Genomic DNA, 13283 nt, shown 5'->3' on the forward strand with positions numbered 1-13283 from the left:
ATAAGACTAGATATACTTTACTACTCATTTTAAGTCCTGCCACTGGTTCTGGCATTTCAGCAATGCCCTTCCGGATAAACCAGTGGCAAGACCCCAAATGTCTGGTAAAAGTATAGGAATGTATTGAAGTATAAAGATAGAAACCACAGGCATCAACCCAAGTCATAATCCCTCATCAAATACTGGGGCAAGGATCCCTTTCCTCGCCTCTGCAATGTGTGTGCAAACATTGCTAGCAAACAGCCAGCTTTGATGAGATCTCTTTAAAGGTAAGGCAAACACATTTGTTGTTTTGTTCAAAATAAAATCCGTACACCTTTTCTTTGATACACTTTTTATTGACTACAGACTTGTAATCATTGCATTCTGAATTTCTAATTACAGTTTGATGTTGTCTATCAGAATGATTTATATACTTTGAAGCATTAAACGCATAGCTCAGACTAAAGAAACTATAATTACACCTTAGATTTGTCATAAATCTATACTATGGTATAAAAATAAATTATCACTAAAATATTAACTTTAAATATAATGTAGCACACAATATAAAAAGTTGGGATATATTGCCATTTGTTATTATATCAGTAGCTTCAGTTCTGACTATTTCCAGGAGAAAAGTTGGGTCTTGTATCTACTATCACTATGAACAAAATTTATTTTGCTTTTTCTATGTATATTTGGCCAAACAAGGCCTGACACTAATTTGTGAATGCAGTTAGCAGGTCTAATTTTTCCACTGTAAATAGCAGCTGTGGGGGTGGGTGGGTGGCGATCAGGACCATAGCCTTTCCACACACACCGATGAAAATCTTTTCCCCAGCCCGAGTGAAAAGGGAAAACTCAGAAAAATTCACAACTTCAATAAAGTGCTCGATGTGGCCTTAGATTGCATGTGTGCATGTGTGTATACAGTTATATTGCATCAAAGTTGTATTCTTAATGTGAAATGTTGCCGCTATTAAAACCTGGAACAGCCGATTAATCAGGCTGTTTGGGCGTATCCAATCCTTGCAAACACACACAAGCAGGATATTTTGGCCTCTGTTGGTTCCTCCAACAATCCACACAGCTCCTAGGATGACTGATTATATTTTTATCTTGCCCTTTCTCCAAGGAGCTTTGGGCGCCATTCATGTGTCCCCCACCCCCATTTTCTCTTTGCCACAAGAATAAACACCTGTGGCGTAAGTTAGGCTGTGAGTGACCTCGGGCTGATCACCCTGTGAGCTTTATGGGTGAGCAGCGATTTGAACTCTGGACTATCCATTCCAAGATGGAGATTCAATCTACTTTACATGTCACTAGTGTGACCAGACCAGGTGGCTCAATTTGCATGTCTGATTACCTATGAGTGTCCTGGGAAATATGACCTGCCTTTTCTCAGGACACTTCCCTTAAATTCTGTTGTACGTGGCAGCTGTTGGCCTTGTAGAATCATAGAATAGCAGAGTTGGAAGGGGCCTATAAGGCCATCGAGTCCAACCCCCTGCTCAATGCAGGAATCCACCCTAAAACATCCCTGACAGATGGTTGTCCAGCTGCCTCTTGAATGCCTTGAAGCCATTGCTATTTTCTACTGCCAAGATCCATGGGCCTTGGGATTGAAACTTGCAGTGGAGGCAAAGTAAGATTGGGTCAGAACATTTCCTGAGCAACAGCCTTCCCCAACCTGGTACTTTCTAGTTATTTGTGACTACATTTCCCATCATGATGACTGACCATGCTGGCTGGAGCTCATGGGAATTGTTGACCAAATATGTGGAGTTCACGAAGTTCGGGAGGGCTGAGCTTTATTAATAGAGTAACCTCTAAACCTAGATGAATATAATATTTCTAAATTTGGTCTCTCCATTAAATGTCTCAAAAGCACTTCTCATGCATGGCCTGTTCTGCTGTTCTGTAGTTGAAGACTTGTGTACATTTTCTATTATGTTTGCATAGATACACATGCTGTAGTTATATACTTCAAAGCTGCAGAAGAAAATTGCATTCTACTGCTCTAATACAGCTAACTTTAAATAAAGTTATCAAGTACTGATGATTCCCTGAAATCCACAGGCACACAAAAAACCTCACAGAGTTATTACGTGACATGACATGTTCACAGAAGGATGCACAGATATATGTGCAGAAATCAGCCATGCGTCGTAGAACAGCACATGGATATATGAGTTTTCTCCAGTTACACATACTCCACACAGACACCACTTCAGCCAGGAACTAAAGGATTGTATTGGGCACAGAGGTACTTCAAAGGTACTAGAATACATATCCCTGACTCTGACGTTTTTATTTTTAACTGATAACCAGTTTTAAAGTTTTAATATTAAGCTGTGTTTTCATTTCTGGAGCCAAAATCAGTTAGTCAGGGCATGTCTGGCACGTCCTGTGCTGCTGCTTCAGAGCTTTAGCGTTAAACTTGATATGTGGGAAGCAGTCCAAGAAAAAAATGGAGATACCATGTTCTACAGGGCAACTCAGCCCCTGTGTTGAGTTTGTCAGCTGCATCAACTGTTTGATAAACACAAGCTGCCAAGTGACTTGCAGTGAGCAGAGCTTAAAAATCCTTCCCCGATATATCCTAAAGTTTCTTAGACAGTAATTGTGGGTAAAAAAACAGTGAAAACAGAGCAATAGCTCATTTATATTGATGGGCGTGATCAAGTGAATATAGGAAGAACAGTCAACCCAAGTCAGACCATTGTTCATCTAACTCAGGGGAGGGCAACCACTTTTGGTTGTGGGTTCTGATCCCCCAGACCAAATTGGCAGACTGGATATTGTCAGGTGGAGACAGTGTCATCACACAAGAGGAAATAGCGATCATTTACCATCGCTTTTCCACCCGCGCATTTGTCTCTTATTACTTCCTCTTTTGAAAGAGGAAGTATACAACTTGTACGTGACCCATTCAGTGGGCTGTTTGACCGCGCTGCTTCTTCTGCACACAGCAGGAGATAGCAACTTCCATCTTTAAAAATAAGTTGGAATTACTGGATTTGTGGGGGGTTTTGTCACGCGAAGAAGGCTAGAAAGAGTGGGAGGCGCGCGGGAGGCAGATGACATCATAAGAGGGAGCCATGAAAATCTGTGAGTGCCCAGTAATGACAGTGAAATGAAACGCTCATCTGATGGCTCTCACAGCCTCACCTCAAAGCCACTCCTTTGACATCATCCATCCTGCCCACTTGTTTTAATCCTTCCATATAGAAAGAGGCATGTAGCCCTGTGCCTCTTTCTGCGTGGAGAAAGGGACTTAGCTGGGAATTGCAGGAGCCAAATCCTGCAAGTTCTGGCTGAATCCAGCTCCCCCTTCCCTCATTGGTCATGTCCCAATTGGGGTGCAAGTGGCAGAAGAAGTGGTGCAGGGGAATCCCCAGCTTATCTCCACAGACAAGAAAGAGATTCCCCTTTGCCCCACTACCCTCAGGGGCGGAGCTTTGGTAAGGGGGCATGGCTCAAAGAGGGTGTTCAACCCTCCATGGGCCAGCCTGGGCCCTCTTCATCACAACAGCTGCAAGAGCTATACTAGAGTGACCAGATACAAAAGAGGGCAGCGCTCTGGCAGCTTTAACTGTTGTGATGAAAAGAGTATTTCACCAGGTGCTGTATGCATACAAATGACACCTGCTGAAACTCTCTCTTCATCACAAATGTTAAAGATACAGGAGCCCTGTCCTCCTCCTTTTCATATGGTCACCCTACGGGAACACAAGGTTCATGGTTGCTTCACACTTTATGCAGCAGCGACATTTGCTGTGGCTATATCGCAGTAAATACATCAAGTGTGAAGGATAGACATGCATCCCTAAAAGCAGCATGTGTATATGTGGGTGGGAACTCAAGCTGGGAGCCTTGATAGGAAATATTTGGCTTCTGAGCAATGGGAATGTTTGCCTTGGCGATATATTGCACTTGAGCCGCCCACAACCTTTCCTAAAATGCTACTGATTGTTAACTGGCTATTTCTAAACACACACACTGAGATATGAGTTGTACATGAGTCCATTTGTCCAGTTGATAATTAGTGCATTCATTTTGTGCAGAACTGAAATGTCAGCTTTTGAAGATCATTTAAGCTATCACCGTGATAAATACCAGTAGAAAAATCCTAGCAAAAGAAAAATGGCCATCTCCTCTCTGTCGTAAATAGGCTCCCTTTTACAGCTTGCTTTTTGTACAGCAACACTGGTCTGCCTTAAGAAGCATCTGCAAAACGGAAGGAAGGAAGGGGTTATGGAGAGCACCTGGAGTTAGTGCTTAGGACCAGGTTGAGATGTTGAGGGGGCTTCTTGTTTCACTGGGGGGCTTGCCTGAATCGATTTGCATTTGTTGCACAGCTCCTTCATATCCACAAGGCTTTCTCCCAGGGCTTTAGCAAATTTGCTGGAGGACGTCTCTTTGCAGTCTTTAAAGCTTGAAATGCAGAACAAGAGATGCTCTGGCTGTGGATTATAACAGGCTCCATAGCCACTAGGGATCACAGGGCCGTAGCAGCAGAACATTTCCATGGTGGTTGGAACCTGATTCCGGGAACAAAGAAAAGGTAGCAACATTAAGGGTCAGCCGTGCTGACAAGATAACCCCAGTGATTGTATGGAATGATTTCGCCTAATACAGCTCAGATATTGCCTTCTTGGTCTGAGAGAAGAAGAAATCCAAAATAACGAACACAATTTGGAGTACTGCAACAAATGCTGCAGTATATGCTCAGCCCTTCCTAACAGGAATGCTCCTGTTCATGGTGCCAGCCAGCTGGACTCCTCTATTTATTATTTATTTTCAATATTTTTGAATCACCTGTCCACTCAGTGAGAGGTCAAGGCAATGTACAATAAGAATGCAAAGATCAAAATACCATTCATTCTTTAATTCATTTATTTATTGCAAAAACTTAAAACCAGAGATTAATGGTAAAAAAACAACGCAGAGTGGCATTATTTAGTTACAGAGTGTGGCGTTATATATTTTAGGACACAATTGCTGACAATTGGCCAAGCTGGTTGGGGTTAATTGGAATTATGGTCCAAAATGTCCGGAATGCAGTAGCTTGTCTACTCCTGGGAGTGAGAGGCTCAACTAGGCCAATTCACACATACACCGATTTTTCAGGTTTCATTTCTCTATTGCTCCTTGGGGCCACTGCGTGTATTCAGTCCTTACTGGGCTGCTTCTTTGCTTTTTGTTTCCCACCTCCCTTTGGTATTATTTTAAAAAACGTTTTGTACTCCTACCCGCTTCAGGGTTCCCCTGAGCATACTAATTGCTAATACTGCCATCTTGGCCAAACTCATTTCGTATTTTGGCATGCAGTTGGTTATGTTGCATGTGAAATATATAGGTCAGCACAAGGGGGGTGGTTCAGTGATGGAACACATGTGTTGTGTGCTAAAGCTCCCCTAATGCTGACACTGCTAAAAGTCTGAGGTTCAGTCCTTGGCATCTCCGGGTAGGGAAAGATCTGTGTGAAATCCTAGAAATTCACTGCCAATCGCTGTGGGCACTACTGAGCTAGATGGTCTGACTCAGTATAAGCCAGCTTCTTATGTTCCGTATCTTAAGTGTCTTGACAACGAAGCTTTGGCCACTCGTTCCATCAAATCACTGCTGCAGCGTAGGAACAGTAAATCTCTACGGCAAGAGGGAGTAAGGGCTTTCTACCTATAGAAGTTGTAGCACTGGCAGCCATTCAATTCCTGGCGCCCACCCTCTGCCCAGCCTCCCTGCGCTTCCGGCGACCTACTCTGGGCCTTGATCCGCCCCTGGAATGACCCCAGTCTCAACCCAAAGCAAGGTCACCACCGACAAGATGGTGGAAAGAAAGTGATGACCCTGGAGCAAAGAAAAAAGGCAAGGTATGTCAGCACTTTTAAAAAGCGCAGTTTCGGGGGGAAAGCCTGTGGTGGCTATGAGTTGGCAGCTGAGTCATATAAACATATACCATAAAAATAGAGATCAGCTGCATATCGCCAAAGTAAAGGATAAAAGCTCCCTCCATATATGCACAGGGGTGAATTAATGCAGAATCAGAGAAGTGTGTGTGTTTATGGGGGGAGGTTGAGGGGAGAAAAATAAAAAAAAATCCTAAAATATCCAGGGGTGAACCGATCTGCTTCAAACTTGGCATACCTAAAGACCTACTTAAGAGTTATCACGGGGTGCCAAGTTTCATCTCTTTATCTTTAAAAATGACAGTGTTTTTTTTAAAAAATAAAACCTCAAACTTAAAAAAAATCTTAAAAATCAAGAGATGAACCGATCTGTTTCAAACTTGGCATGCCTAAAGCCCTACTTAAGAGCTATCATGCTCTGTCATCTTTAAAAATGACAGAGCTGTGAGCATTTTGGTTAATTCCCATAGGCTATAATAGAGTGGTTATCCGAAAATGGAATGGTTTGTGGCTGAGCAGAACCGCTACTAGACAACAAAGCCAGAGTGAAGGGGGAAGGTGGCCAACCATCAACTACAAGAACCAATGAACTGTAGGGGGAAGGAGAAGGGGTGGGGTGGAGTGAGTAAACAAAATGAAATAGCGCAACAATGCACGCACATGGAAGTGACCAACACTTGTGCTAATGAAATGGAGATCAAAATTGAAGGTGCATATCAGGAAAAAAAAGTAGGTGTAATGGAGCTCTTTGTATCTGGTGGGTCTCAGTCATTTTGAGCTGTCTTAAGTGGGCCCTGGTTTAGAGAATCCTTGGTTCATCCAAATGTGTACGTATACACCTACACATACATGTGTGCTACTACAAATGTTGTAGCCATTCACCCTATGCACAAGCAAAAGAAAGAAATTGCCCCCACAAACTCCAGGCCTCAAGCGTCATCAGACAAGCGTTTTATCGCATGCTCACTACTGCCCACTTACGGATGTGTGTGCATCCTTTAGGTGACGTTGTCCACCTCCCGCTCCTTCCACACATTTTTCCGTCACAAAATAGACCCCTTTTAATTGTCTTTTTTTTTTAAAAGAAAGAAACGGAATGTGGTGCGAACTCCTGCTGTGTGCAGGAAAAGCAGTGCAATAAAAGCCCTTGAATGGCCCATGTGGTCTCTGTTTACTTCCTCTTTCCTGGCCAGAAAGAATGAGGAAGTAATGAGGGACAGAAGCGGGGGCAGAGAAGCAACGGTAAAAAAAAAGAATGCTATTCCCCCATGTAACAATGCTCATCAGCTGCCACTGGTCTACTCTAGAGTAAAAAAAAGTGAAAGGACACAGTTGCTAGACATACATTTAAATTAAAATATATTTTGACCCTAATTTGATGTACTTTGGAATATTTTAATGCAGCCTTCCCCAACCTGGTGATCTCCAGATGTTTTGGACTTTCACTAGCCCTAGCCAGCATCGCTAATTGTGAGGGATGATGCGAGTTACAGTCCAATAACATCTGGAGGGCTACAACTTGCCCACCCCTGTTCTAAAGTTTCTGGGTTGAATCCAGACTTAGTCATGCTTAAAATAGGCCCTTTGAAATCAACAAGACTTAAATTATTTTGGATCCACCCCTAGGTAAAATAGGGCAGGGTTAAATTACGTCATTTATCCTTATTAAATATCAATTATCTACTGAACTCTAATAATCCCTTAACTGCATTCTTTGATTTGGAAAAAATGTATTTATTGAAGGTGGATGTTTTGCTCATTGCTCCGTTTTAATTAGAACTATACTGGTAGTTAAAGACTGCTGTCTTATTCCTACACATTTTAATGTTGAATAGTTATTGAAATTTCACTTAGTTTATTGGAAGGGTTTATATAAATCTCAAAAATTTATTATCAAGAGGTTGTCTAGGAATCAGTATATTCTGATGTAATGTGTTATCTGTATCCCTTTTTACCAATTAAAGCTCTAATTTTTATTATAACATTGTAATGGGAACAAATGCTTCCTATTAAAGTGAATATGTTGTTTGTTAAAACATCCATACATTCCTGCCTTTGTTGTACACAAGCTTTCAAAAATGGCATTTGGCTTTTTTAATGGCCCAGGACAGGCCATTAGTCCAACTAATAGAGTCACAGAACTGTCAGATAAATTTGTTGTGCAACAGCCGGTGGCCATAAAGCTATTCAGATTCACTTTTTTGCCCACGGATAGTTTCTTGGAGAATTTATGTAGTGGTATTCTGGTTACACTCAGTCATGTCTGAAAATCCACAGACATCATGACAAGATCAAATTACTTATGAGAGTTTTTTATGTTTGTGCATTGTGTTAGAAGCTTTCCCTATGCACCCGCCCCCCCACCTGCTTTTAAGGCAGAATTCTTTTGCCAGTCTTATGTATTTGGTGTACAGCTACAATAAATTGATTATTTCTTATTTTAATGTATTTCTTAACAACCTTTTGAGATCATGCTTTCTCCAAGCTGGTTTACCATATAAAACAGTAATGTTCAGTATACAGTCGTAAAAGTCGGCAAAAGGATGGTTATGTTTCCACTTTTACAGAGTAATAAGGTGCACGAGGAGCACACGTCTTATTTGCAAGAAGAATTGCCTTGCTTCCCTGCAAAATCACCAGCAAATTCAGGGGGTAGGATGCAGCCCCATGGTGGCTTCCCAGGGGGCCAATGTGCCCCCGTGCCCCCCAGATGTTACCCATTCTGCTCTAGAGGGGAAATTAGTCCAAATTTAAGGGCAAGCCATCCAAAGAATGTTGCTCTGTGCACCCTTGTAGTTCTAACTTGGGGCATACATGTTATACTTAAGCAAACATTCCCCATTGATCTTACTTATACGTGCAGGGCTCTGGAAATGCTGTGTTTTTCTGGCCTACTTCAGAATGGGGACTAGAGCATTTTGCATCAGCTGAAGTTTTAGAGTAGTCATCAAGGGCAGCCCCACACAAAGGAGGCTATAATAGCCTAGCCTGGATTTTTAAAAATGTTGTACTAGTCCTGACTTAAAAATTGAAACACAATTGTTACACATTTCTTTCTCCTTTGCTGTTCAGTATAGCTGGCTTCATGGGCAACTGACAGAGGAATAAATGGTTTCCTTTACAAAGGCAATGCAAGCAACTTCTTTGGCTGTTCTCTGTAAGAACAGGAGACACAAGCAAAGTTGCCACTATCCCAAAATTCAACCCACCAATTTATGCTCATTGGTTTTAAGTATGATATACAAACAAAAATACATGTGAGTTTAGTATTCTGACTATGATTTATATGGAATTGATGCTTTCATAACCTTAGGAAAAGCTCTTGAGGAAAAAATATACAACTTTCAGTGTGATATATCTGCAAGTATTGTTGAACATACCTAACACTTTTGGCTTTGTTTACCTTTGTGTTAAAGACCCATGCTTTGTGAAAGAGTTTCTAACAGTGCATTTCTAAGCTTGTTTACTCACAAGGTCCAGTGTTCAATGGGGCTTACTCCTGGGCAAGTGCATAGGACTATGTAGCGTTGGGAAAATTTAAGGAAAGTTATTGCCATAGTTCAGGAATGGGGTGTAAGTGTACACTGATTCTATTCTCCATCACAGGTCTGTGGGCCCTTAGAGATTACCAGGATTTATGAAACTGGCACTACTTTTAGTAATAAAGCTAGGCTATCACACATAAAACCTGAAGAAATATGTAACGAAGTATGGCCTCTCTCTTACTTGCATACACATAAGAGACCTTTTTGAAAACAACGTGAATGCCTTTAGGAACGCAGCTGGATTTACCAGGGTTGTATCCAATGTTAATCCTATTTAAATTAGGCCCTCTGAAATGAATAAACTTAAGTTAGACTTGCATTGCATACAACCACCATTGAAAACAACCTACTGGATACATACAACCCCTAGAGATCAGATAAAAATTATTTATCTAGTAGCTATCAATAAATACTAGTCATGATGGCTATATATGCTACTGCCAGGATCAAAGGCAGTAGGCCTCAGAATACCAGTTGCTAGGGTACAACAGTAGGAGAGGAGCCAGCGCCTTCTCATCGTGCTTGTGGGCTTCCCATAAGCAATTGTTTGGCCACTGTGGGAAAGAAGACAGTGAAGAGAAATGGGGTTTTGGTCTAATCCAGCATAACTAAATAACAGCACAACTTCTTATACTGTTATTTAGGGACCAAGTCTGTGGAACTCTGTTTGCCTAGCCCTTAGAATTCATCCTTTACCATTTTTTTTTTTACAAACCAACTTAATTGCCATTGGCTATTAATTTGGGTTGTCAAAAATATAACGAATGAAAACCCCAGGCATCTTTTTGAGAGCTGTTGGACTCACGAAACCTTCACAAGGTTCGTCAAAGGCTGTCACTGATTCATAACGTCTGTCACAGGGAGAATAATGGGGATTCTTTTTATGACTAATCCCAGTGTATGAATTCACTCACCTGGCTGGTGGAGAGAATAAATCGATTGCTTGTTAAATATGTTTCATCAGTAAATATGTCTGGCAGTTGTTTGAAGTGTTCACGGGCCATCTCTCTCAGTCCCAGCAAATGATTGTCTATTGCCATTCCTGTAATAGCCTAGGCACAACAGTGTAAAATAGGGTGTAAGTGAACATGTACAAAATTGCACATACATCCCACAAAGGTTGATACCACTGAACTTAATTTCATGCTACTTGGTTGAATTAGATGGTATTGTCAGTTTTCCCAGTTTAAAGCTGCAATCCTTGACCCACTTACCTGGGAGCAAGCTCCAATGAATGCAATGGACCTTACTTCTGAGTAGACATGTATAGAGCATATACTGTCAATGTAAGGACTATAACTTACCATTCTCGACCCATTGAAATAAATGGGATTTAAGTTAGTCATTAGAATTTGAAATCAATTTCCCCTGATTTCAGTGGATCTATTCGAAGTACGACTAAGTCAGCAAAGCACTTCAAAACCTGTCCCTGTAAATGTGCTCTCAAGTATTCAAAGCATAATGTCACACATTATCATCTTTGTAAAAGTCAGAATGAAGGGAGAGAGACCCATCTTCCATTGTCTTTAATGGATTTCCATTTTGACTTGTCAATGGAAGCTTGACAAATCTATGTAAAGCAGTGCGGCCTGTATAGCTAGTAAGATTGGAGAGATTTTTTTTCAGAAGAGAAAATCTGTGTGGTTTCTAGGGCTGAAAAGTTTTGAGAATGCCCATCCTTGGTTGTGTGGACCATACTGCCTACAGTGCAGTTACCATGCTAAAGGGGTTGGTTCATATGCTGTTGTGAGTGATTTCCTTAGCTCAGATGGTCTACTGGAAAATAAGTCAACAGAATTACTCTTGTCTGTAATGTACCCCAGGGGCAATCCCATGTGCCAATGCAAGTTTTGGGGTATGTGTGTTTTCAGTGGCACCCTCTGTCTTGAATATGCACATACCCATCTTCCACACAAGTGAGATGGGTGCTTGATGGGTGTGTGAACCTTTCATAATTGTTCCATTCACAGTTATTGGTCAATGTGACAAACTCATATATTCTGATGTAGCTCAATAGTGCCCTACGGAGTAAGTTTGGAGAGCTTTTGGCCCAGAGGGCAAATTTGGCCTGCCAGACCAACCCATCCGGCTTGTGGGACATAGGGCAAAGGCCCTCCCCTCCTGAAACCCTCCCCCCCATTCCCAAAAGGACAGCAGAGAGAAGAATTCCACTATAATTTCTGATCAGTGTTCAGAGGTAACAGTCAAGATTCCTTAGCCTGCTACTCGCCAGCCCAATTGGAAGGGCGAGTGGCACACCAAGTGCTTTGCCTGCGCTGCGTTCTCTCCAGTGGGGGAGTGCACGGGCAGGCAAAGCCACCCTGACTGAGATCTCAGTCAGGGTGGCTTTGCTGAGTGAGTAAAGTTTATGGCAGGGGCAAAATCTGGACTTACAGATTCACAGCAATTAGGAATGGAGAAGAATGGAATTCTGGAAAAGCAAAAGGGTTCCTCTCTTTGCTAATATCTAAGCAGATGAATGATGCTAAGGGCAAGGAGTAAATAACCTTTCATGGCTCATTAGGAAAACATGTACCCTGGAGACAAATCTGGCATGTCCACGGGTGCACATATTCAATGAGTTGTGCGGAAGGATCATAAAACCAAGGAGTAGTCACCATGGTATTCCTCACCCCACGCCACCGCCCCAATCAAGAGGAATGAACTGGAGGATCAATGGAAATATTTTGCTGGTATCCAACATGATTTATAAGGCTCTTAGCAATGACATTTTTCCAACCTAGATTAATGTCATGTCTGAACAGAAAGAGACTGAGATGGGCTAACAAAATAAAGAGTGAGTCAAAGCACGGGAGGGAAAAACATACAAAATTGAATTATTTAAGGCTACAAGTTTAATCTAGCAGCATTGCTTCCCTAACAAATGGATAATTAAATAATCTTAGATGGTGGTTTGGGCCACTGCCCCACCTCTGCCTGTGAGATTTGTATTTTTTCCTCTTCAGTTTCAAAGTTTCAAAGATTTATGGTTGCCAGCTAGCCAGAGAGACAACCCAAGAGTTTATCTGCTCTTGCATTCTGAACAGAAGCTTGAGAGGACAAGAATGAGCAACTGAAGCTTTTCAGTACATGGAGATCAACACAATTGCCTATTAACAGTTGGAGACCAAATGGCTGTTAAAGGTCCAGCAGCAGGGGCCCGTTCAAACATTGGCAACTTTGATTTGGTTTCAGGCGATAGGTTGGTCCTTATTCACATCTAATGGATGAGCTACATTTTTTTTAAGTGTGCTACTTCAAAAATAAGTAGGAAAAATAAACTATCAAAATTGTCAGGAAATTTGACTGCTAGAATTAAATCCCTCGGTCTCCTATAGGGAGGTGCCATTAATTACTTGCTTATTTCAACCCGGATCCCACCGTAAGCACAGCACAGATTTGTCGTGCATTCATGTGCCATGTTGTGGGATAAAGTGCTCTGATAGCAACAGATGCTGCAGCATTGCTGAAGCTAAGCAAGTGTGGACTCACACAGGATAGAAGGCTATCTGGGCTCCCCATGTAAAAGCAGGATATAAATACAGGGTTTTATTTAGAGAAGTCAGTTGCACTTAGATCCCATTGAAATCAACAAGATTTGAGTTATTCCCAAAGGACATTTCAAATTTATGTCAGTGGGACTTAAATTGCTGCTCACTTAGTCTGAATCCAACCCATAATTTTTTAAAATGCCATATTACTAAATAAAAATAAATAAAAATAAAATCCCAATTAAATGTTATCAGTGAAACCATCTGAACATCCAAAAATGCCCCAACGGTTTAAACTTGGCTCAACACATTCCAGTAGAGTTCTTCTATCGTGGTTTTGAGAGAACAGTCAT

The 13283-nt window shown here is 41.6% G+C and overlaps 1 protein-coding gene across 2 annotated transcripts in view; it reads right to left on the bottom strand.

The window, feature by feature from the left end:
* Nucleotides 1-4068: 4068 nt before the first annotated feature.
* The window catches only part of CHAT (choline O-acetyltransferase), a 51472-nt gene continuing 42257 nt past the window's right edge, over nucleotides 4069-13283 (bottom strand). For both annotated transcript variants that reach the window (XM_063131648.1, XM_063131647.1), the window contains exons 13-14: nucleotides 10354-10491; nucleotides 4069-4526 (exon numbers count right to left, since the gene is read on the bottom strand). In XM_063131648.1, coding sequence (XP_062987718.1) covers nucleotides 4257-4526; nucleotides 10354-10491 — 408 coding nt within the window. In that variant the 3' untranslated portion in view covers nucleotides 4069-4256. The remainder of the gene's footprint in view (nucleotides 4527-10353; nucleotides 10492-13283) is intronic.

This window comes from Elgaria multicarinata, chromosome 8, assembly GCF_023053635.1.
Source record: "Elgaria multicarinata webbii isolate HBS135686 ecotype San Diego chromosome 8, rElgMul1.1.pri, whole genome shotgun sequence".
NCBI classification, from domain to species: Eukaryota; Metazoa; Chordata; class Lepidosauria; order Squamata; family Anguidae; genus Elgaria; species Elgaria multicarinata.